Source organism: Anabrus simplex, chromosome 5 (assembly GCF_040414725.1).
Source record: "Anabrus simplex isolate iqAnaSimp1 chromosome 5, ASM4041472v1, whole genome shotgun sequence".
NCBI lineage: Eukaryota > Metazoa > Arthropoda > Insecta > Orthoptera > Tettigoniidae > Anabrus > Anabrus simplex.
In genome coordinates, this window is record NC_090269.1 from 92,681,757 (window position 1) to 92,707,226 (window position 25,470).

Sequence of the window (25,470 nt, forward strand, 5' to 3'; positions counted from 1 at the left end):
AGACAAATTTCACATGTAAAAGCTAGTAATCCCTAAAATGTGAGGAAAGTAGAGTAGTTTCCAGGGTTATAATGATGGGGAACACCTGTAGAAAGAACTATCTACAAAGTGTAACTCAATACATACAGTACATTCATTTTTCATTATATACTGTTACATCCTTTAGTATTTCAAGAGACATCTCATGAATGCTGTCAACAAGCTCAAAACTAGATTATAATATCTTGAAAAAATTATGTGGAACTATATGCGGATCTTTGGAAAAAGGTTTAACTCATGTGCGGAATACTGTGCACCTGTTTGTTCCCCACTCACCGATATGCAACTTAACATCACCTTGTGCCTGAAATGCACTAGCCATGCGTCTTAGTGGGCATGCTGTGTGCCAGCTAATGAGCCCAACTTGGCACACGGGGGCGAAGCGCTGGCGGCCGGTAATGGGTTGGCTGGAAAATTTATGATGTCCAATAACGGACCATTTATGTTGGTACTGTTAGTTTGCTCATTCGGGACAAATATTTCAGGTTCCCTATGGGAATCAACATATATCATCTGATGGCCAAGCAGGCATCAATTTTTGGTAATGAGACGAAGTCTCTCATAGTCCACTGGCACTGCCGGTCGCTCCAAGTAGTCTGCGCAGTGGTCTTCACGGTATGCACTAGCCATGCGTCTTGGTAGGTGTGCTGTGTGCCAGCTGATGAGCCCAACTTGGCACATGGGGGCAAAGCGGTGGCGGCTGGGAATGGGTTGGCTAGAAAGTTTATAATGTCCAATAACGGACCCTTTATGTTGGTATTGTGAGTTTGCTCATTCGGGAAAAATTTTTCAGGTTCCCTATGGGAATCTCAGATCCCGTGAGATCTCCGAAGTTAAGCAACATTGGGCGTGGTCAAGAAGTGGATGGGTTGCCACGCGCTGTTGTTGGGGGGTAAGGGAATGGAGGAGCAGAAAGAACTGGCCACCCTAATGTATGTAAACTCCGACTCAGGCACACCTCTGCAGAGGTTCGGACCTGACTTCGGGCAGAATACACCCTTACCTTACCTTACGGGAATCAACATCTATATCATAAACATCCATATAAAAGTACCTCACTTAGTGTGTCACAAATTTTTCCTATTACCGCTTAGAACGATCACATTTTTCCTAGGCCCAAAAATGTTATTTGTCATCCATAGTGAAAGGAACGAGATTTCCAACTCGAGTAAGAAAGAGCCCTCGCCACAGTTTCATGATTACAGAAAAAAGGCCTTAGCCCTCTAAGCACCAACGTCCTTTTGAAAGCCCATTTAGTTTCCATCTGAAAAATGCCAACGTCCTTTCAAAAGAACTTTCAGCATTTATTTTTTATTATTATAAGTAACAGTAATTTCCTTTCAGAATTTCCCAATGTAGTTAGTTAAAGACTTACTATTTTTTGCAAAAAATGGCCTCTCTTATTTTCAAGGCCATTGTTTCAGTATATCAGTCCAATCAGCAGGCATATTTATTGGTGCGGCAACAACACTACCAGTCTCGCTGTGTACCTTGTCTGCTCTGTGTCCAGTTGCTTTCAATCTTTTACTTGTTCATTTATTGCTGTGAAAATGACTATATATCTACTGTGCTTGACAAAACATAAGTGTGTTTGAGAGGTCTTGGAAAATATACTTGTACTGAATTTGATTTATTATTATTATTATTATTATTATTATTATTATTTGTAGTGTGTAATGTTTTATCTAAAAGAAGTTTGTACCGTATTTCGTAAGTATTGACATATAATCCAAACGAGTGTAATTAAGACTTGTATTTACAGCTCATTTGCATATGCAAACTAATTATTTTTACTACAGATTTATTTTAGGTATTAATTAATGAAATTTTCAATATAGCTTCATAATAGGTTGTACTATTCAATAAATATGTTCGTGATATATATTTAAAAAAAATTGTTCTACCTAAATTTCATTGTTTATTTTTAATTAATATTTTTGGGTTTTGGCTGCCAAATGTTTACTAATGGTCATAAATAAACTGAGTAAGGCTTTATTCATATAGGTAATCATATTAGTAAATAACAAAAATTTCAAGTTTCTACCTACAATAACAGTTGAACTGTGAGTAATCAAACAAAAGCTTGCAAAAAACTGAAACTGGCCTTGGCGCTCATCGGTAGGAAAACCGTAATAGCACGCGGCGCTCAAAGGATTAAATTCCTGAACTTCACATGATAAGTTGCACCTTCGGAGAGCAAGCTGTTAGCCTCAGGAATGTTCAGCTTTGCTTGCTGGTTAGCAGAGAGATTTCTAAATAAACCACTGAGTCTTGTTTGTAGTTGCAATTTGCATTCCATTCAGAAATTTATTTTGTGTTAAGTAGTAGTGCAGTGAACGGTAGTGAATATTTGTCACCTGATAGCCTACATCTGGATTAGGAATATAATTGTGTGAATTTGACTAGCGTGATGCATATTTGTCTTGCGACAGCCTAGTTACAGATTCGGAAAAAGTTGTAAACTTTCTTATTAACAAAGAAAAATTAAAATCTATCAAAAAGTGGACTGACACCTGCATCCTTAACACACAGAGGTTGGGCTAACGTTGAAACACAGCTTTGAGTTTCAACTCGATCATTTGAGTGGGTCGAATCAAAGTTTTGTCACATTCAAAATGGCGGCCAAAGTCCCAGTCGCACACACTCAAGTGTAACCTCAAATTAATTATCTAAGAGAGTGACCATGTTTAATAACCCACTGGTTCGAAATAAAAGGCTTCTACTAACATTTGTTTCCGAAAGAGTGTGATATGCAATAATACTTGATATCTTCATGAGCCTCTTCATGGGCACCCGTGCAAATGTTTTCATATTTGTTGTCTGGTGTTTTTCACACCTTTCAGTGCACTGTAATCAGTAGTGTAGCCAGGATCGGCCGATCAGGGGGGATTGTTATTAAAAAATTATGGTAGAACACAATAAAGGTGCATGAATGACAACTATAAGGACAGATACAAGTGAATTACGGATCTGGTGGTTCTACAATTACTGTATAATCCCGAATACCAGCCGCACTTTTTTTCCCCAAAATATTGGTTCTAAATCTTGGGTGCGGGTCAAATTCAAGCCGGTCATTCTCATAAATATTTATTACGTTTACATGGAGTATTGAAATAGATTTGAATACAGTTACCGTACTCAAGATACCACACATAAATGAGCATTCAGGTCTTATTGCGTTATAGTTGTGTTCTAGAAAACAAGATCGATTTTTCCTCAATATGGTAACAGTGGCATGTAAATGCCAAATGTAAGGTAATGAAATACGGTAAATCAAAGAATATGGGTAAATATGCGGTAAATATGAAAAACGCTGCTGCGGATGCTCCATCGTCATTTGTTTCACAAGTGTTGCTGGCATGCTGGATGCGCGAATATCATACTTTGCGAGAGTCGAGACTGTTGGTTACAGAAGTCTACCTCGCTCACATTCAAGTCTCATACCTGCCCTGTGAAAGTGCTGTCTCGATAGTAAGCAATGGATTCAAAATGTACCTGTCCCGTGAAAGTGCTGTCTCGATAGTAAGCGATGGATTCAAAACGGCGTCTGCAGTCATTTACTGTGCATGAGAAACTTAAAGTTGTAAGCGAAGCTGAAATATACGGAAATCGTGACGTTGGCAGAAAGTACGATATTGATGAATCATGTATTCATGATTGGTGGAAGAAGGAAAAACTTGTAAAAAAAAAAACGACGATCGCAGAGCGTTCCATGGGGGGAGTGCAGTGTTTCCTGAAATTCAAGAACGACTCCACAAATTTGTGATAGAAAAACTTGAGTTAGGCTAGGATATGGTGTTTCTAATGAAATGTGTCAATTGAAAGCACTAGAGATCTCAAAAGAACTCAAAATACAGGGTTTTACTGCAAGTCGTGGATGGATCCGAAACTTTTATCGGAGAAAGAGATTTTGCATTCGGAGATGTATGTCTATTTCACGCCTCCCTGGGGCGTATGAAGAAAAATTAAAGGCCTTTCAGCGTCACATTATTCATTTAAGGAAGCAAAGTTCTTAACTGCTGTCGCAAATTAGGGATGCTGACCAGACAACTGTCTATTTTGAAATGCCGTTGGAAAATACAGTGGATACGAAGAGTTCTAAAAGTGTAACCATCAGAACAGGTGGTAATGAAAAGCAACGATGCACGGTAATGTTGTGCGTATTAGCGGATGGAACCAAACTCCCTCCATATGTGGTTCTGAAAAGGAAAACACTTCCGAAAGGAAACTTGCCGTCTGGTGTTAGAACACATGAGTTCGGCTGGATGGACAGTGCGTTACTTGAGGACTGGGTGAAGTGCGCTTGGCAACATCGCCCAGGAGCTTTGTTACAAAAACGAAACATGCTTGTGTTGGACAGTTACAGAGGACATACAACTGACGCCGTAAAAGATATGATGAGGAAAGGAAAAACCGATCTGGCAATAATTCCCGGAGGACTCACTTCTATTCTACAGCTGTTGGATGTGTGCATAAACCGGCCTTTCAAAACTGCATTGATGTCTGATGGTGATCACTCGTTAACACCAACCGGACGAGTGAAGAGGCCTGAAGTGGGACTAATATGCAGCTGGATCAAGAGCGCATGGGTGCGCATTCCCAACGATCTAGTGTCCAAAAGCTTTAAGAAATGTGGAATTTCAAATTCAGTGGACGGTAGTGAGGACAACTATTTGTGGAACGATGCCAGCGACAAAAGTTCCTATGGTGAAACTTCAGACAACGGTGAATTGTGAATGATCTAAGTATTGGACCGATTTTATTTAAGATTTTTGTTATGATTTTATTAATTGTAAGCTGTTTGAATTCATATTTGTGGTATATTTGAAGAAAATTAAATAGGTAAGTAAGTTATGTGATTTATTCTTTTTCCGTATTTTGCTGTCTCAAACTTAGGGTGCGCGTCTTTATTCAGTGGTGGGTGGTATTGAGGATTATACGGTATGTCTCCAAATGTTTATTTAGTTTAATGTCAGTTTCTGTATATTTTCTTTTTGTAAAAATTCAATTGGGATGGAGTTCTAACCCCCCAGTAAGGCCCCTCCCCCTGGCTATGCACCGACAGTTATTATCTTATAATCCCCAGCAAAAAAGTTTTTTTATATTTGTTCGCTCGTATTTTTTCCACACCTTTTAATATTTTCCTCTGTACACATGGATTCACGATGTAAAATCCCGTCATGTCGAGAAAAAGCGTATGTAGTGCTTCCATATCTCTATTTGATTGTTTTTATTTGTGTATTCAGTGGTAAATTTTCTCGATATTTCCCTTGTCCCCTGCAGAAACGTCTTAATGAGGTTTTACTGTATTTATATTTAACTTCTGTTCGACGGACTGAAAAGCTTTTAAGTTACATTCCCTATCTCTTACCCTCCACGAATGAGTCCATCATTTTCCTAGGTAATCCAAGTTGTCCTCCACCATCCATCTTACCTGGCACCACCACCGAAGCCAGTTTATACACACAGCTTCATCCACTGCATTCATTTTTACCGGCCTTTATTTCTTCATTCCGAGTACCCGCCTGGCATTGCCTACCTGTTTGTATGAGCAATCACTCTCACTACTTTCATGTCTGTTATTTCCAACATATGAATAAGATATAAGTCTACCCAGCTTTCACTCTCACACACCCAAGTCAATCCAAAAACAACCCGATGAAAAGACAGTTTCATCCGACAGCTGACTTCTTTCTTCTAGAGTACTGCTGATTGCAATGGCGAGCTTACAGCATTAGCTTTGTTGCACCTTGATTAAATTTCACGTAGTATAGTACTATACGTACCACGAACCTACTACACTGCCGTAATAGGGGGAGAGGTGACATTCCCATATGGCGCTTACCAGGTGGCAGATAGGGGGATATTAACTGAACCGCTGGCGGACTTGAGTGAAATAAAATAGCTCTTGCAAACCAAACACATACCCCAGACTGGGTGGTCCATAACTCTGAAGGCAGAGAAGGGTGTTTGTTTATGCCTCAACAGCAGAAAGGGTGGAGGAACCATCAGTTGCAACCTACTACTGCCTTGTAATTGGTAGGGAGACCTACAAAGGCTAAGGGACCATCCCTGACAGAAAAGGCACCCATTTTATAGGCTGAAAAGGGGCAAACTCCCCTGTTGGTTGTGTTGCACGGCCGACTGCCCAGCCTTATAAAAAAATCAATAGTCACGAAATGTCGAACACAGATGAAAACCGGTCTGCTTCTATGGCAATGATGAAGTGACGAATAAGGAAGAATGAACTAAGAATGGCTACATGGAATATACTGATTTTGGGAACGATGGGTGCACTCAGGAGCTTGAAAGAACTCTGAAAGTATAAAATAGGAATAACAGCAATATAGGAGATCAGGTGAAAGAAGAAGACCTGCACAACAGACTCAGGGGATTTCACAAATTTTTCGCAATAGCAGTGGTGGAACGGCCAGTTTCGAACAGGCTTCCTTGTACGCAGAGCATGTAAGTCAGTGATCCTAAACTTTGAACCAATAATTGGGAGGGTGTGCACATTGAGAATGAATATGAAATTTTCCAACCTGACTGTGATTTGAGAGCTTGCCCCAACAAAGGAGGCGAGTGATAAGGATAAGGACTCCTTATATGAGCAGCTGGAAAGCACTTATGATACCCTAGCAGCTAATGATGTAAAAAAGATTCTGGGCGACCTGAATGCTGCAGTGGGCAGGGAGACTGTTTTCAGACCAAATGTGAGGTAGCACAGCTTGCATGAAGGAATGCAATAAACATGAGCTGAGCTTGGTGGATTTAGCTATTACCAATAATCTTAATATACAGTTGAAGTGCACTATAGCGAGTATGGCATATAACGAGAACCCCGTTAATACATCAGATTTTGTCTGTCCCTTCAAAATTCATATATTAAACTGTGTATTATCCTATGGTTACAGAGAGAGCCCTCTCACTGATGCATCAGTTATTACAAGGGATTAAGCGTGCACGTTTTTTTCTGTTACCGATATTTATGCACCCAGCCATTATATTACAGTAGAACCTCGATTATATGTTCCCGGAAACTACCTTTTCCCGTATTCTCCGTTCAAATTACATGCTCCCGCGAGCATCCCAATTAAATCACATTGTAAAAATCCCGTATTATCCGTTCCTCGGGAAACAATTTCCCAGATCAACAGTCCAGAAATTTCAGTCCCATCAACGCTATAACCTCGATCATGCGTTTTTCAAGAAACTGTATCTCACAAAAGGACGGCTACGGCATACTTACGGATCTTGGTGTTAACGTCCCGTCATTGCGACAATTAGAGGAAGTACTGTACTGGAAAAGCGATCAGCGGTGCACTTGTATAAGGGACCATCTTAGCATCGCATTTGGGTGGTATTGTTTAGAGAATCCGCGGAAATCATAAAGCAGGGAAAGTGGCCACAACAATTGTAAGGAGACAGAGAGCATTTCGACAGTTCTACTTGAAGATGGAACGAGTTTCGTCAAATGTTCGTACTTGCAAAACGTCTACATTAAGATGTATATATTTTTTACTTTTTTCAATTATAACGCCGAACAGGTTTCCGGCACTTCCCTCAGGGCATTGTATAGTCACTGGGCTTTCAAGCAGAATTCGCAACTGCTCCTTCTTAACACAAATTTAGTATTTTAATATCATCGTATACGATTATATTATCGAGACCAGAACAGATGTTGTACCTTACATACATAAAGCCATGGGAGGTTTTGGGATTGCCTATTACTGTTTTGGTCCTAATATAAGATTGGGAATTTCATGTTTTTGTGTTAAAATGTTATAAGAACCGCTTTTGATTTATTTGTGCACGTTACATTAAAAAAAGTTTGTAGCATTTCACACTCGTACCGATTTGTAGGACTACAGCGAGCGCGCTTTCCAGCTCAGCTCAAAGTCACAAATAACCATAATTTCTTAAGTTTTGATGATATTTTTCCTCTTTCCAATTTGATTGTGATTAGTGACGGGCAGAATTTAATATAATGCATTAGAGAATTTTCGAGAATCAATATTTACATTCAAAACCATATTCTCAAGTTCAACATAACCTTTAAAAGTCGCTGTAGGCCTAATTTACGCGGAATACGATTTCCATCAACTGACTACGAACTGTATACCGGTACCAGTGAGAAAAATTAAAATGGAAGATTAAAAAAAGGGATTTCACCATTATGTTGGGCGCTTTTGTATCTAACGTGCTTTATTTTATTAGATGAGAGAATTAAAAACTACTTGTGGTCTATTGTTGTTTGGCTTGGCATTACCGGTATTAGAGTTTTCAAAGTTTGGCTGATCAAAGTAGCTGAACTAAAAGAAGTTTTCACAGGAAACTTACAAAGTTTCCCCAGTAAAACTGAATGAAAAGTTTCGAGTATTTTAAGTCACGTACCGGTAATTAATGTTTGAAGCCAGCCCCGTGACCTTGCCTGCCTCTCACCCGGTGGGCATGGGTTTGATTCCTGGTCAGGTCGCGCATTTTTACCTGCATGAGGGCTGATTCCAGGTTCACTCATTCTACGATTACCTTTAATTGAGGAACTATCGAATGGTGAGATGAGGAATAACGGCCGAGAGGATTCGTCACACTGACCATGTGTAACCTCGTAATCTGCAGGCTTTTGGGATGAGCAGCAGTCGCTTGGTAGGCGGAAGATCCATTGGAACTGTAGTTTGGTTTAGGAGTATTTATACGATTATAATAATACATATTTCATTTTTATGAAATTTAGCCAAATTGTTGATGACTCATTCGTTCCCGGATATTCCGTTTTCCCGTGTTGTACGATTCCTTTTTCGTAGTCCCTCCAAAAACGGAGAATCGAGATTCCACTGTACATGCAATGAATCACCTTCAGTATCGTTTCCTCACTATGTCCACTGGCAAGCTCTCTCGTAAACATTCGAAGGCAATGTCAGAGTCAATTAGTAATGCCCATAGACTGCTGTTCCGAAAAGAAAAATTGAAATGATGTTTTCAGAACAAATGTGTAAATAACGTGTCCAAAACCAGTTGTTAACTCATTAAAAATAAAGCCTGAAGTAAAGGATTGCTTAATTTTAATGCTAAATACTGCAATTATGTAAGAATGGGATACACCTCAAAATATGGCAAGAGCACATCACTGATATAAGAAGTTAGTTTATATTTTCTTGAGTCTGATTAAATTTATAGAGAGAAGGTTATCATTTCTCTACTTGCGCTTGGAATATGTTTTCATGATACATATAGTATGGTTAAGTTAGAATAGGTGACACTGTTTGAATAAGAAAACTGAAGCGTTTGCCACAAAACGCCACAAAGTAACTTTTTTGGAGTTATGAATTCTTGCTATAACGGACTTCTACTGTATGTGGAACATTGTTCCTACATAAAAATATTCATAAAGATACATGGAAGACCCCAGACGGTGTCACAATCAATCAGATCGACTACATTTTGATGCAAAGAAGGCATGGTTCAGATATAACAGATGTCAAGGTGTACAGGGGAGCAGGTGTAGATTCGGACCATTTCATGATGATAAAACACCAACAGAGAATATCTACCACCAGACACAAACAGTTAGAAAAGAAGACGAAATTGAATATGGACAAGTATCACCACCAATGAAGAGAAAAGAGTGGATGAGGCAATTAGAAACTGTAGTGGTAATGAAAATTATAGTTCTGAAGTGCACTGGAAATTAATGGGGAAAAAATACTGCAGACTAAGGAATTGGAAATGGACACAAATATATCAGCAGTGCCAGACGGGATGAATGATTTGATAATGAATCTACAAGGTTATTGAGGAGCAAAACATGGCAATGAAGAGGATGTTACAGTGCGAAACAAGAGCTACCAGACAGAATTACGAGACCAAGAGATGTATGGCTAAAAAGGTCTGCAGAAGGAAAAAAAGATAATCTTAGAGAGGGATAGATTGAAGGTCTGAAGCAAGGAGACTCGTTATCAGCCATATTATTTCATTATGTACTGGAGGCCGCAGTGAAAAAGTTGCCAACTAACCCCGGTGGCACCATATTTAAAAGAACAACCCAGAACTTGGCTTCTGCTGATGACATTGCCATGTTAGGGAGGAGCACAAGTTACCTGAACGATAATTATACAGTGCTAGAAGAAGTAGCAGCCTCCTTCAGTCTGGTTATTAACAAGGAGAAAACTAAGTATAGGATAAATACGAGAATCAGGACGCAGTAGAAATGCACGGACCAGTTCAAAGGTTATAAAAGAACAGATTAATTCAAATACTTGGGAGGGTGGTAACTGAAGAAAATGAAGTTCCAGCAGAAATTAAGACGAGAATAGCAGCTGGCAATAGGTGCTACTAAAGCTGAAACAGGAACGCTAACACAAGAAGTTAGAAATATTTCAAATATATGGGAATGCAACGTGCTTAGGAAGATGTATGGTGCAGTGTTCTTCCGAGTAATTTTCATCAGCCGGGTGGCAGGAATGAGTAGCCGGGCGGGGAATACTACGTAAAAAAAGAATATGATAAAATTTCAATTTATTTCCCTCACGCCATTAACAATAATATCGGCCAGGTAAACATTAATTGCAAAATTGAACTATTTTAGTGATAATATTGATGCTTTCATGGCCCGTACTTGTAGACATGATATAGACTTTTGGGCTCTGTGACATGTAAAGAGTTTCACCTTTTTTTCTCGACATGGCGTAAGTCCAGAAGCCCATATCATGTCTATTTTAGTGTTATTATTAAGAACAAGACATAACAGAGTATTTTGAACTTCTAGTGTTCTACTGCTCATTCATAATCATGTAACACTAGGCTTACCACTCGGTTGCTGTGGAGTGCCATACGGGTTTTTGACGTCATGCGGAATCAAGTGCTCGCATGAAATTCCACGCTAATCCAGACACCACACATGCATGACACTATGTGATAGTCAAGCTAAACATTTAAACTCCAAAGCAATTATGCTGACAATAATAAAGATTTTTATAATTTAAATAAACAGTTTTACAGTATGTACATTTTAATTTAGAGTACACAATTACTCAAATATGTACAGTAAAACCTCATTAATTCGTAGTCGTTGGAATGCAAAAATCGGACTTCAAATTACATAATTTTGAATTAACCTCCAACTCGTAATTCAGAAATGCCAACCCTTGCTGCATCACAAAATATTCTAAGACCCGTTACTGCATGCAATTAACCTTGATTCACAATTTAAACCTTCCAAATGCCATGGGAAAAAAACCTATTCCCAAAATGTATCCAACAAAGTGCATTTACAGTATTAAAATAATGCACTTTGATTACTCATTGGCAAACATAACCTCATGAAATGAAATTAAAAAACAAAGAAAACATGATTCAAAGACAAGGAAAAATCAATACTGACTCCCCTGTGCAGGTGCTTTATTCATTGGATTCCTGTACTATATGTACTTTAAATGCCTTGTACTTGCACGGGAAGTACCCGATGCCCTTAAAACAACATGGCTTATCGAACTTTGCAATGACGAGGGGAGAAAGTCTCTCGCTTCCGCCTGCATTACAAAACAATACAGTGACTCTATCCTTGTACGATATCCCACCGCAGCACTTCCTCGTAATTCAGAAATGTCAACCCCTGCTGCATCACAAAGTATTCCAAGACACATTAATGCATGCAATCAAATTGATTCTCAGTTTAAACCTTTAAAATGCCATGGAAGGCCTATTTCCGAAATGTATCCAACAAGGTGCATTTACATTATTCAAATAATGCACTTGGATAAAACACTGGGAAATGTAATCTCATGCAACAAAAGAAAAAAAAACACGATTCAACGACAAGGCCAAATTATGCTGGCTCTCCTGCGCAAATGTTTTATCTTGTGGATTACTGTACTGTTTGCAGTTTTAGATGCTTTTATTTGCACAGAAAGTGCCTGACACCCTTAAAACATCATGGCTTATCAAACTTTCCTATGACTAAGGAAGGAAGTCTCTCGCTTCCGTGCAAAGAGAATGAGTACTTCCGTATGCATTGCAACACAGTACAGGGATCCCCACACTTGTACAATTTCCCGGTTGGCCCTTCTCTCCTTTAAAATCATAAGACCGTTTGGGTTCGGCATAAAAAAAAACAACGCAGTTTCACTGGCATTGACAATATTGTATGGTGCGTACAAATTGATTACGGTATATGAACCATGCTTTTTTGCCAACTGTCGGTATCGCCATTGTTTGCAGATTCTGCTTCTGTAATATTGTGGTGTTCCTTAAAATGCTGAATACAAAAGAATTATGATTTAACTCGAATACACAGTACACACACCAAAGTAAGTGAGAGTACAGGAAGCTAACCCCTGCACATTCCAGAAGACGCGTTCTTTCATGAAAGTTGAAATTTAAATTACTCTCTAAAAGACTTTTCTTTTCTATCTAAAGGCAGTTGTGAATTAAAGCCTGAATTTGGGCAATGGGACCAAAAGTGTTCTTCGAATTAAGAATTATCCCTATTTCGAATTAAACGATTTAAATAACATGCAAGCCCGTACCTCCTGTTTCTGGGAATGAAAGCTATTTCAAATTAGGAAAGATTTTGAATGAACCAATTTCGAATTATTGAGGTTCTACGGTATTAATATTATGTAACTAGCACATATCTAGGTTATGTTGGCTGGGCAGTCTGTAAAAACAGCAGGGCAATGCGCCCATTAAGAAGGTCCCAGGGAGAACACTAGAATATATGAAAATCGGCACTTGGAGAATTTGGACTAATGAGGAGCTGTATGGACTCTTATTAGAACCGAATGACCGTAGCAGACATTAAAATATGAAGGTTGCAATGGCTAGAACATATACAGAGAATGAATACACGAGTCCCAAAGAACATACTGGATGTAAAACCTGAGCAAGCCACTCCATCGGGCGCTGGAGAATACAATGGCTGGATGATGTGGAGAATGACCCGAGAAGACTGGGGGTACAGAATCAGAGAAGGTTGGTGACATCGAAGATGGCTGGAAGAGAAATGTGATCAACAAGGCACAGGCCCTACATGGGCTGTAGCGCCAGAAGTGAGCGAGTAAGTACGTAGGTGGTTTGAAAAGTTCTCGGAATGTACTAGAATTAAGTATCTTACCTCGGTGGAACTGCTTTTATTTTTCAACATAGTCTCCCTGTAGACTAATGCATTTGGTCCAGCGATGTTCCAATGCCTTGATCTCATCTCGAAAATGAGATTCCTCCAGGCCTGCAAAATACCTCTCCAATTCGGCTGTCAGTTCTTCCCCTGTAGAAAATCTCCGTCCACCGAGGAAAATTTTCAGCTTGGGGAATAGATGAAAGTCCGATGGTGCCAAATCAGGTGAATAAGGTGGATGTGGCAACAATTCGTACCCCAGTTCATGAAGTTTTGCCATGGCAATAACACTTGTGTGCGGCGGAGCGTTGTCCTGATGAAAGATGACCTTTTTCCTTGCCAAACCAGGCCTTCATTCGTGTATCTTTTGCTGTAGTTGGTCTAGGAGGTTTGCATAATATTACCCTGTAATTGTTTGGCCAGTAGGAAGATAATCTATCAGCAGAATGCCTTTTGCATCCCAGAAAACTGAGGCCATGACCTTTCCGGCCGAACGCACTGCCTTTGCTTTCTTTGGTGGCGGTAAATCAGCATGTTTCCACTGCTTTGACTGCTGTTTTGTCTCTGGGGTATAGTAGTTTCATCTGTAGTCACAAAGCGGCGCAAAACATCTTGTTGGTTGCACTGAAAACGGGCCAGACTTTGTTCGGACATTTCCAATCTGATGCGTTTATTGTCCAATGTCAAGAGCCGCGGCACCCATCTTGCGGATAATTTTTTCATACCCAATTCTTCGGTTAAAATATAATACACCCGTTCAGAAGACATCCCTACAGCTTCAGCAATCTCCCGCACTTTCAGTCGACGATCCTCCATGACCATTTTATGCACTTTTGCAATAAATTCTGGGGTCACTTTTTGGCCATCTACTACGCAGATCATCATCCAAGCTCTCCCGACCAAATTTAAACTCGCTGGTCCACTTGGCAACAGTTGAAAATGAAGGAGCAGAGACCCCAGTGTGTTCTGAAAGTCGGCATGAATTTCCTTTGCTTTCATACCTTTCTTTACAAAGTATTTAATCACTGCTCGAATCTCAGTTTTTTCCACTGTCACAAATCACTACGCGGGAACAACAACAAAGAGTCGTCACTACCACACTCCTGCAGCTAGAGCACTGACGCGCTACGTGTTCACTCACAAAGGATGTGTGATTATTGATCGGGAACCTCGTTGCTCTAGCACTGATGTCTAGCGGTGATTCCGAGAACTTTTCAAACCGTCCTCGTAAGTAAGTAATACTATCCTTAGTATACTACATTCCAAATACATGAAATAAGGGTTGAAGATTACAGCCTTGTAATCCCTGTAAACATATTCAATCAGGAAATAATTCTTCAGTCAAGTCTCACTGTGCCCAATTTCCAATTATTTCTCCACTGTTGATAACATCCCCTTTTCTAAAAATAAAAAATAAAAAATATTCATCCTACCTCCATGTTGTATGATTTCAGCATGTAAAAGGCGTCTGGTGACACATTCAGTGTTCATCTGATAAAATTAATTAAAAAGGGATCCAGTTTACTCTGCAACTTGGTAGAGTAGAATAGTACATCAAATTGACTAGCAGGCAGCTTAAATGATATCAAATTAAAATGTCTGCTCATGGTAGCTGAGGCCATACAAATATTATTATTAACTGGAATACAAAATGAGCCCTACTAAATCAAAGAAATACCACTACAAGTGTTGCAATACTTCCTGTTCCCTTGCTTTATCTTAATATAGCCCATCACAATAACGAACACATACCTGAGGATTTGTCAATGCACCAGTCATGACTCGTCTCATCACAGCACCCATTGCACTAAATTCGTGAAGCATGGATAGGAACATGTCAGCATTTTGGATAGCAACTATGTAGGCATCTGCTGTCCCTGATTTACTGTAAATGGAACAAAAGAAAAAATTATTACATCGAAAGTAAAATTATGTAATGGTTCACAATCTTCATGAACTTATATACAATTTTCCATTAGATGGCTGTTTTTATGCAACTTCCAAACAATATAATTTATTTAGCAAAATACATGCAGTATATGGGGTTACCAGATTTCCTGATTTTGGTGGAATTTCTCAATTTTTGGATGGTTTGTGGCATCGATTTCCTTCTAAAAACAAATATTTCTTGAATTTCCCCCTTTAGGATGACATGCTTCATAAAAATTTATGTTCAGCAATTGGCTAAACAATTATGGCTACTTTGTTGGTATAACAGATTCTGCTTCATAACTTCCTGCACTAGATACGAGTAATTGACCGCACACATGCTAATCATTAGTTCAAAGACAACTCTGACAAAGCAAAAGTCTGAAAATTAGTTGCCTGCTTTGCAGTTTCAGATTTTATGTAGTCTGCAGTCTTTCTCCACACATTCAGGAAAACTAAATCCTAAACGTAATATTGCTAATCCTTCACTGGTATGTGCCTATTTAAAGAAATAGGAAGAAATGTACAACTGGCTTGTGCCCACTTGTCATAACCCCAACTACACTCACTGTGAGGAAATCACAGGACATGAAGCCCAAAATAAATGTATATTTGTTGTTTGAAGAATATGAAATTGTGAAAGATGCTGACGTAATGAAGGGTTCATACTTCATTAATAAACCTAGGGTATAAAGATAAGCATCTATTTTTACTGCCATGAAAAATAATGCACCACAATTGCAGAAGTTAATCAGCACAGTCCTGGTAATTTCAGGTTCTAATGTTCCTATCGAACGGGTTTTCACTACAGCGAATTACAAATGGCAGCATGGAGGAACAGATGTTCCAATCAATTGATCAAATCAGAATTGCAAGTGTATGTAGGAAAAAGTGAAGGAAAGTTGCTCTACTGTGTAGCTTTGCATGGTAAATTCAATGCTGACATTTTATTTCTTAAAAATAGCTTGACTCCACTGAAACTACTGGATGAAAATCAGGGTTAGTTTCAATATCCACTAGATCCAACAGACTTATCTCCACTGTTGGTTTTGAAAACCGCCAAGTCCATTTCAGCCAATCAGGGGTAGAATTGTATCACCCGAGATTCCTCTACATTACAGTCAGCATATAATAACTTCAATATTGTTACGAATAAAACTCCATTGTTTCATTACTCTAATTTATTTCAGGATGGCCTAATAAATGTGCACACATATATTTAAATACAAACAATTCTAACCAGTTATGAATGGCCACACTAATTACCAGTCTATTTACAAATCTCTCTACCTTATGGCGCAGCAAGAGTCCAGCCTGTTCCTTTACCTGGGATACTAATCAGCCTGTTCCTTTACCTGGGATACTAATCTTTACATTCACTTTCCCAAAGTCCAGTCACCTCCTACAGCCACTGTGCATAGACAGCTGGATTTGAACACAGTGCCACTGGATAAACAACACGCGACGACTGTTCGTTGGTTCGACTCCACCTATACTTCACACAGTTACATGCAGTGAGCAACCAAACAGCTCAAGAGGATTCAACAGCAGGACAATACTCACAACAGGGAACATTAACACAGGTCCATTTACCTTCACACTCACGACATCGGCTTCCCTCCCTGACTCGCGCAGAAATACACAAACACGAAAAGGGAGCTAGCCTCCCTATTTATAGCTTGCGTGATTTGATCCAGAAATTTCACGATGTCACTACAGGCAGAACATTCCCGTTGAATCACCAAGCAACTCACAGGTAAGCCGGCCGCCGAGAACAATACACGGAAAGGCCGGCCCCACACCACAGGCCAACTGGGAGATTCCAGGTTGTGTGAGTGACTAGCCCCTTCCTGGAAGTACTGAAAGGAGCTACCACGGGGCTGGCACGTAACAATATATACATATCTTGACTCAAACGAACCTTGCATTTCTATAACTTTCTCCATTCCGATCACATATTTTGGAATAAATGAAAAAAAGAAATAAGGAAGGAGGAAGTGACTATAGTTACCCAAGAATATAAGGGCATAACTGATAAACACGAGAAGGTCCGCCTAACTAAGGCAGTAAAAGGCGTGCTCGGTACACCCCAAAGGACATTTCAATCTGCCAGGAAGTCAAAAAATTTAAGAAAAAAGATTTCCACTTCCAGAGTGGCAAATGGCCCTGAGGTTCACTCAACCTGCACCAAAAATGAGTACTATGTTAATTCCAGGGTGCAAAGGAGACCGGGCATAGGACTAACCACTTTACCTCACTTCAAGGTTACCTTCCACTACTGCAAGGGCTTATACAGAGATGGCTTTACCAGCAAACATGAGGCAGTCTTCAACATACTTGTTTAAGACTGGAAGAAGATTAGTTTAGGCCCTGTAAAATTAAAATGTGTGTATATATATATTTGCATTTCACCCCCTAAGGAGCACGCAGAACCATTATATAGCACTAGTTTTCTTGTTCTTCTTATCCTTCTTATCTTCACAAAACTTCAGCCTTTTCTTTGGAAATGTCTTCTTTCTTGCATCCATGGGTTTTAGAGTTTCAAATTCCTTCCTGTTGGGTTCTTGGGTATAAAGTTATGTGTATTGATTTTCTGCCTATATGTAGGCTGTGTAGTTGCCAGTCAGTTAACATTGATTTCTGTGAAGTCACTTTGGGTGTCTACCACCCAGCGTATTTTGGATTGTCTGGTTCCGTTGATGATATGGAAGATTTTAGTGGTCAAACAAGAGTCCATTTGTGCTATATGACCTTAGAATTTCATATAAGTCTTTTCCATGCAAGTGAGGTGAATAATTCAGTCAGCGAATTCAGTTCTCCTGAGCTTTTGCGCATCCAGATACCATCTTGAATCCTCGGTCCGAATATTTTCCTCAGTATCTATCATTCTATTTTCTCGATGTCTTTTATGTTGGTAGTTAATGATGACATCTCCGTTGCATAGAAAGCTTCTGTAAAAACAACTGTGTGGTAGTGACGAATGTAAAATGTTTATTTTAAGAAGATATATGTTAAAGGAACAGGTAACAGTGCAAGGTGAACTACTATTTATTATTTAGCATACAGCTAATACACATTTTTATTAACGACAAATTTATGAAAATATACCATTCATCAAATACAACAATGTCATAATTCAAAAACAGCCTATTTTGCGTTATGTATACCATTGTATTGGTTCTTGCATGCACTTTTAATGGGTATACGTAACTCCGAACAGGCTGTATATAATGGACAATATTCATATTTACAATTGAGAAACAATGAACTCAGCAGGTTTACAGGTGCTTCACGACTGAATGTCTAGTCCATCAATCCACAACATAGCCTCAAGTTGCCAGCAGGATTCTTCACTACAATGATAGGTCTGAATCGTGCAGCCGCTCACAATGTGATGAATGGTTTGGCGTAGAGCTCCGCAGTCAGTCTAGAGCAGGCAGCTTGTTCCAGTTGTGTAGTGCATCTCTGCACATGCCATCATCTGTTCCGATCCTGTTCAGAGCAGTCCAGGTCTTGTGCAATAAAACCTCTTGGCAACCTTATCAGCAGCATCAAGCAGAGTTCGATGACGCGATTGTAGCCTCTTAAGATTTAAAAGTAGCAGCCCACTATGTACGAGTAGATTAGGATCTGGAAACCTTATGGAATTCTTTGATAAGGGCAGTAGATCTGTACAAATCACATAGCATTATACGTCAGCAGTGGAATCCAGGGAACTGAACACCAGATATTATGTGCATGGTAGTGTTCAGTTGGATGTCAATACGCCTTGTATGATGACTGCTCATCCGAACAGGTTCACAATACTCAGCACTTGAGTACACCAAACCCAAGCCTGAAGATCACAGGGTGGTTGCTGAAGATCCCCAGGCAGTTCCACCTAATTCATGGACAATATTGTTACGAGTGTTCAATTTCTGAGCTAAGTTTCATGTTCACCAAATTATTCCTCAGATGAAAGCAAGACACCTGTTTTGTTCACACTGGGTTGAAGTCGCCAGATTTTGAAGCAAGTCTCAAGACAAGTCTTTTGTCAGCATCTCTTCTGTATTTTCCAATTTCTTGTGTTTGTACGGCTAGAGCCAATCATCAGCACAGCAAAAAATTTCTGACAAATGTCAGGAAGGTCAGATACGTACAATTTGAACAGTAAAGCAGAGGTGCCAACCTTTGAAGTGGTTTATCAGTAATTCCCCACACCCCACCCCCTACCCCTCAGAAAAAGTTCAAGTCAAATCAAAAGCATGCTCCCTTCCTATTGATTATGGCACTCTCTTTGTCCTCCCTGACAGCAATATGTTCTAAAATATATCATATTACACAATAGAATCTGCACATTACCTGCTAGTACCACGATAAAACAATCTTTATAGCTTATTTTGCACCCAGCAGCTGCTTTTCAGTATAAGTATTCTTGAAGCACCCTTCCCCCTGAGATGATATTTTCGTCTTCTGGCCTAAATTCTGATTGAGACAAAGTGAAAAATTCCTTTTTAAGGGAAATTCACTGTGAGGTACACTTAATACAGTACTGCAAATACAAAATTACAGGTTCTACAGTGAAGAAGAAAAGAGTAGAGCTCCTTCATTCACAATGAATTTCACAACGCTCACGGGTAGCAAAAAGAACTGACGATCTAATAAGTTTAGATGCAAACTTGTTAACTAGAGAAAGATTGTTGTCCTCTGCCCATTCTGCAAGCATGCTTTCACTTGCATCATAGAGTACAGTACTTCCAAAATTCATGGTGACAGTTAAAGTCACCTATGAAAAGTGCAGGATGTTCTGCAATGTGTATGACATGGTGAACTATTAATCAGACATGGTAGTAACAAGAAAAAACAGAATAATTTTGATGTTTGATCTACATTTTCTTTGGAGGTGTTAAAGTAAAAGCTGTGACCAAACTTCGGAACATGCACTATGGGCCTGACTGGCAACAGCTAGCCATGCTGAAATTAAATGCAGAGACCATAAATTCAAGTAATGTGAATGAGAAAGTATTGATCTTGGGGACGAGTGGGAAAAATATTGCACTAAGTGTATGAATGCAAAAGAAGTATGAATTTTGTTGCATCATCATACTAAATAGATAGTGCTTTGTAAATAGAACTCTTTATAAAATAAACTTAATATTAATACATACATTTCCGAGGCAGACAAACTTTCTCTCTGGTTTCCATTCACAACATAATTTTTTTTAAATTAGGTTAAAATGTCCACTTTGTAACATGCTTTAAGTTCAGAAATACTCTCCCTATTTTCTAAAGCCTCTAAATCTATTTTACAGTTTCAAAAACAGTGAAGTACAAAACAAATCATAGAAATTATCTTGTTTCCATGAAATTAACACGATTTCATCTAATGACAGTACTAGCCTGCTGCAGCCCTTGTAAGGCAGACCTTCCGACAAGGATGATAGGCATCTGCCCTGTATAGGAAATTGCACATTTTGTAGTGGAGGATAATGTTGTGTGTGGTATATGAGTTGCAGGGATGTTGCAACAGCACAAATGCCAGTCCCCAAGCCAAAGGAATTAACCTTTTAAGATTAAAATGCCCACTGTCGATCAGAATCGAACCCAGAGCCCTCTGAACTGAAGACTACTACACTGAACATTCAGCCAAGGAGCTGGATAACTATTTTATAAAAGCATACTCTATATCTCAAGAACGATAATTCATGTAGGAATATTTTTCCATGTTTTCCCAAAAATGTAATTACTTGGACTTGGCAGGTTTTGATTCTATGCACCTCAAACGTCACTATCTCCTCTTTTTTAAAAAATATTTTAAGCGAGTCTTCAATGTATGAAACTTTCTCTTCCATATTCGCAGAATTGGAGAATTTATAAACGCATTTTAATTTTGTGAAATCCGTATTAATCAGTAATTGCTAATGTGAAAAAACAGTAGAACTAAAGAAAATCCATAGTAGAAGACATCCCTGCCATTTATATATTTCAGGTGTTCTTCATTAGCAATTCTCACTTTCCAAAGCATTTTAAGTATTCTGCGGTAAGCCCCCATTTCAAAAGCCTTAACCTTTTTTAGGGTCACCATTTTTTAGTGTCCTTTACTCAAATCAAGCAGTAGTAAAGACCAAATGTAATATAAGTCAAATCTAACCCTAAGATTGAGGTGCAGGTCGGTACACATAAAGACTGTGTTCATGGATAGACGGATGGACAGAGTGAAGCAAAATGGAACAAGCAGAGGGGTGGCAGGGATGAAGGCTGAAAATGATAAGATCTTCCCTGCCCGGTAGAGATGGAAGAGCCTCATGAACCATGATAAAGATGTTGATTTCCATAGGAAACCTGAAATATTTGTTCTGAATGAGTAAATTTTAATCCCAATATAGCTGGTCCGTTATTGGACATTATAAATTTTCCAGCTAACTTAATCTTGGCTGCCAGAGTTTTGGCCCATGATTTTTTGAAAATGAGACAAAGTCTCTCATAGTGCACTGGTACTGCCGGTGGCTCCAAGTAGCCTACACAGTGGCCTCCACGGTATGCACTAGCCATGCGTCTTGGTAGGTGTGCTATTTACCAACTGATGAGCCCAACTTGACACACTGGGGCGAAACGCTGGCAACCAGGAAAGAGTTAGCTTGAAAATTTATAATTCCCAGTAACGGACTAACGGGCGAGTTGGCCGTGCAGTTAGGAGCGTGCAGCTGTGAGCTCGCATCCAGGAGATAGTGGGTTCGAACCCCACTGTTGGCAGCTCTGAAGAGGGTTTTCCGTGGTTTCCCATTTTCACACCAGGCAAATGCTGGGGCTGTACCTTAATTAAGGCCACGGCCACTTCCTTCCCATTCCCATTGTTGCCATGAGACCTATCTGAGTTGGTGCGACGTAAAGCAAAAAAAAAAAAAAAAAAAAATGGTCTCATAAACCACATGTGGGAAACTGGAATGATTACTAATAATAATAATAATAATAATAATAATAATAATAATAATAATAATAATAAAAAAATAATTTATGTGGCTATTGCTAGCCTGATGTGAAGCCCTTGTACGGCAGACCCTTCAATGAGGGTGGGCAGCACCTGCTGTGTATGGAAAATAGCATGTTGTAGTAAAATTTATTTTACACATTTCACTACTCAGTTTACTTGTTTTCCTTTTGAGATCCTGAATAAATTCCTATTCTTGCCATGTCAACTTACTTCAGATGTACATTTTTTTGTTTGTTACACTAATGCAATCATATTTTAAGGCTGGAGATATAGAACATCACTTATATGTTTGCACATTAATTTTTATTTATCTTGTATTAACTGCAAAAACATATATTAGAACACAAATATTTGCTATAGCCTACTTTTCCTGTGAACTATACCTTAAGAGAGTGAGGTCAAATCTTGCCCAAGCAGCAATCTTGAAGGTATTGGTGAAATCTGTTTTCTCTTTTTTACAATTTGCTGTACGTCGCACCGAGACAGATAGGTCTTATGGCGATAATGCGATATGAAAGGCCTAGGAGTGGGAAGGAAGCAACTGTGGCCTTAATTAAGATACAGCCCCAGCATTTGCCTGGTGAAATCTGTTCACTACTCAGCAATCATCAGTAGGCCTACATATTCTCCTTGGCCTTTGAGTTACCACTGGTATCATTCACACATCATTAATTACAGTGGGTCGTGACAACATGAATGGCAGGAGAAGACAGTGCATTACAATAGTTGAGAAGCTGAATATATTAAAAGTTGTGAAGGAATATGGCAACAGACAGCAAGTAGATATTGCCAAGGAATTAAGTATTGCTCTGTCCACCCTATATTCTACTATAGTGAAAGCAACTGAAAGTGAAGAAAGTGTGTGGCGTGTTCAGCAACAAACCTGGATTCAAGGCAGAAAACATGAACGCCTTTAAGACAGTTTACTGCCATAGTTCCGACAGTATACAGCAAAAAAATATTCTTGTTAGTGGGACTACACTAGGTAAAAATGCAAAAAATGCAAATGCAACCGACTCAGTATAGAAGATTTTCACGCCTTATTGAGCTGGCTGCATAAATGTGCAGCTGCAGAACAAAAAAGCTGCCTCCTTTAACTATAGGAAAAATTGCACAGTGGCGATGCTTGAAAACACTGTAATGCTTCCTTTGAAATACACTGGTAACAATAACTCTTGTATCACGAAGAAAGTGTTCTTAGATTGGTTGACAGGAGCGGATGCAAAAATTGGTGTGAAAGGTAGGAAGGTCCTCCTGGTTGTGGAGAGAGGTACAGCGCACCGTCCCGACACATCATACCTGAGCAATCTGACTAGAATTTCCCCCTGAAAATCATACCAGTTAACTGTGACCACTGGACTTTTTTCCTAGTAGTTTAATGCTGCGCTAACATATCTAAGGATACTGGCAACGGAAGGATGGGAAAGGGTAGGATTGGGAAGGTAGCATCCATGACCTTAATCCATGTACAGACCCAGCATTAGCCTGGTATAAAAATGCGAAACCACAAAAAACTATCTTCAGGGCTGTCAATCGTGGGATTTGAGCCCACAATCTCCTGAATGCAAGCTCACAGTTATAAGATACTAACAACTTGGCCAACTTGCTCAGTGATACGCAACTTTATATTGCATTACCTCACGATGTTCGTGCAACATACCATCTGCTGCGAAGATATAGGAAAGAAGGATGCAATTAAGATCCACATTTTACAGGCAAGATTTTCGCTTTTTTCCTCCCTAGTGCCCAATAATGTGGCAGTCACACACATATCCTTTCACACAATTGAAGGGTACACAGGAAAAATGAACATTGTCCAAAAATTAATAAAAATGAGTTATTAGTCCTATTCGATAGCTTAGTAGTGAAGCTATCAACACGAGAAATATCAAAGAGAAACAATGAACGATGTCCGAGATATGCAGTAAAATAGAAATGGTACACAGAGTCCACCAACAGCTCGAATGCGCATGCGCGTGTTGCTGCCATTGCGGTTTAAGGCAAGGTGACTGATGGCTGTGTCAGATGATTTGTTCTGTCTCTGTATTGTGTAGGTTTGTTACACTAATATTGTATGTAGAACAATGGATGCTGTAATGCACTCATGTCCACAATTCAAGTGATGAGGAGACTCAAGTAGCGAGCATGGGGAATTCTACAAAGAAGAAACGTAAATTCGGTAGTGTGAAAAGTGTTATGAAGAGGTTACGAGATACTACATATGAATCTGGTGAAGACTGTCACTGTAAATGATTACAATCTTTTAAGCAGGTCACTGCAAGTGAACGGAATAAGCTAATACATGATTTTAATAAGTTAGGTGATACAAATGCCCAGAACTCGTACTTGGCGGGATTAATTACCTTAATTCCTGTTAACCGAAGGTGACCACAGTAGCCAGAACAAGAGGCCCGTCTGCATGATTTTTCTTATGTGTATAAAGTTCGTGTCGTGTGTGAAGGGACACTCGCTGAAATTAATGTTCATTTTAAAGCAATCTTATCCTTTTTTGGTGTAACTGCCTGCCGTTTACACACAATTAAATCGTCCCTGGGTACAACACGACACTCCCCAATTGACAAAAGGGGAAAACATGAGACAAGAGGCATAAGTAAACTTCCTGAGGAAACATGAAGCAATGTCTACATTTCTCAGTTCTCTTAAGGGGCGCAGCGCTCATTATAGTTTACAAGATACAGGAAAAGTTTACCTACCTGAAGAACTGAATGTGAAAAAGCTACTTTCCATGTTCCTGGAACACTATCCGCATGTTCAAATTTCTTATGAGACATTCAGAGTAACACAAAATTTAACATCTCTTTTGGGTAACCCCGAACTGACACATGCAGCACATGCGATGATCAGGAAGCATCAGGTAGTAACTTAGAAAAGGCTAAAGGAACATCATGCAATCTGGAGGAAATAAAGACGATGGAAGAAGATTTGAAGAAACTGCATAACGAAATGAAATTGCACAAAGTTAGAGCTGACTGGTTCTACAAAAGGAAGAGAAACGCAAGAAGGGAAGCTAGAAAAGATGCAACCTACGAGGCGATAACTGTAGATTTTGGAAGAAATCTCCCGTTACCAAACATATCGACCTGTGAGGCCTATTATCGTAGACAACTTTCATTTTATGTGTTCAATATACATGTTTTAGCAACTAGTATGTCGGTGATTTACACTTACGATCAGACAGTGAGAAAAAAGGGAGCGGACGACGTAGTTTCAATGCTACATCATTTAATAACAACCTACCTAGATCATTCTGTCCGCAAACTCAACAATTTCTGTGATTCATGCAGTGGACAAAACAAAAATTTCACCATGATTAGATTTCTCCACTATGTAGCAATAACATTGAAATGGTTTGACCAAGTAGTTGTCACTTTCCCAATAAAAGGACATTTGTACATGGAGT

The 25,470-nt window shown here is 39.3% G+C and overlaps 1 protein-coding gene across 2 annotated transcripts in view; it reads right to left on the bottom strand.

Annotated features, from left to right (window-relative positions):
* Positions 1-25,470, bottom strand: part of Ubr3 (Ubr3 ubiquitin ligase) — a 526,217-nt gene that overhangs the window by 425,374 nt on the left and 75,373 nt on the right. For both annotated transcript variants that reach the window (XM_068227568.1, XM_068227567.1), the window contains exon 4: positions 14,903-15,035. In XM_068227568.1, the coding sequence (XP_068083669.1) occupies positions 14,903-15,035 (133 nt within the window). The remainder of the gene's footprint in view (positions 1-14,902; positions 15,036-25,470) is intronic.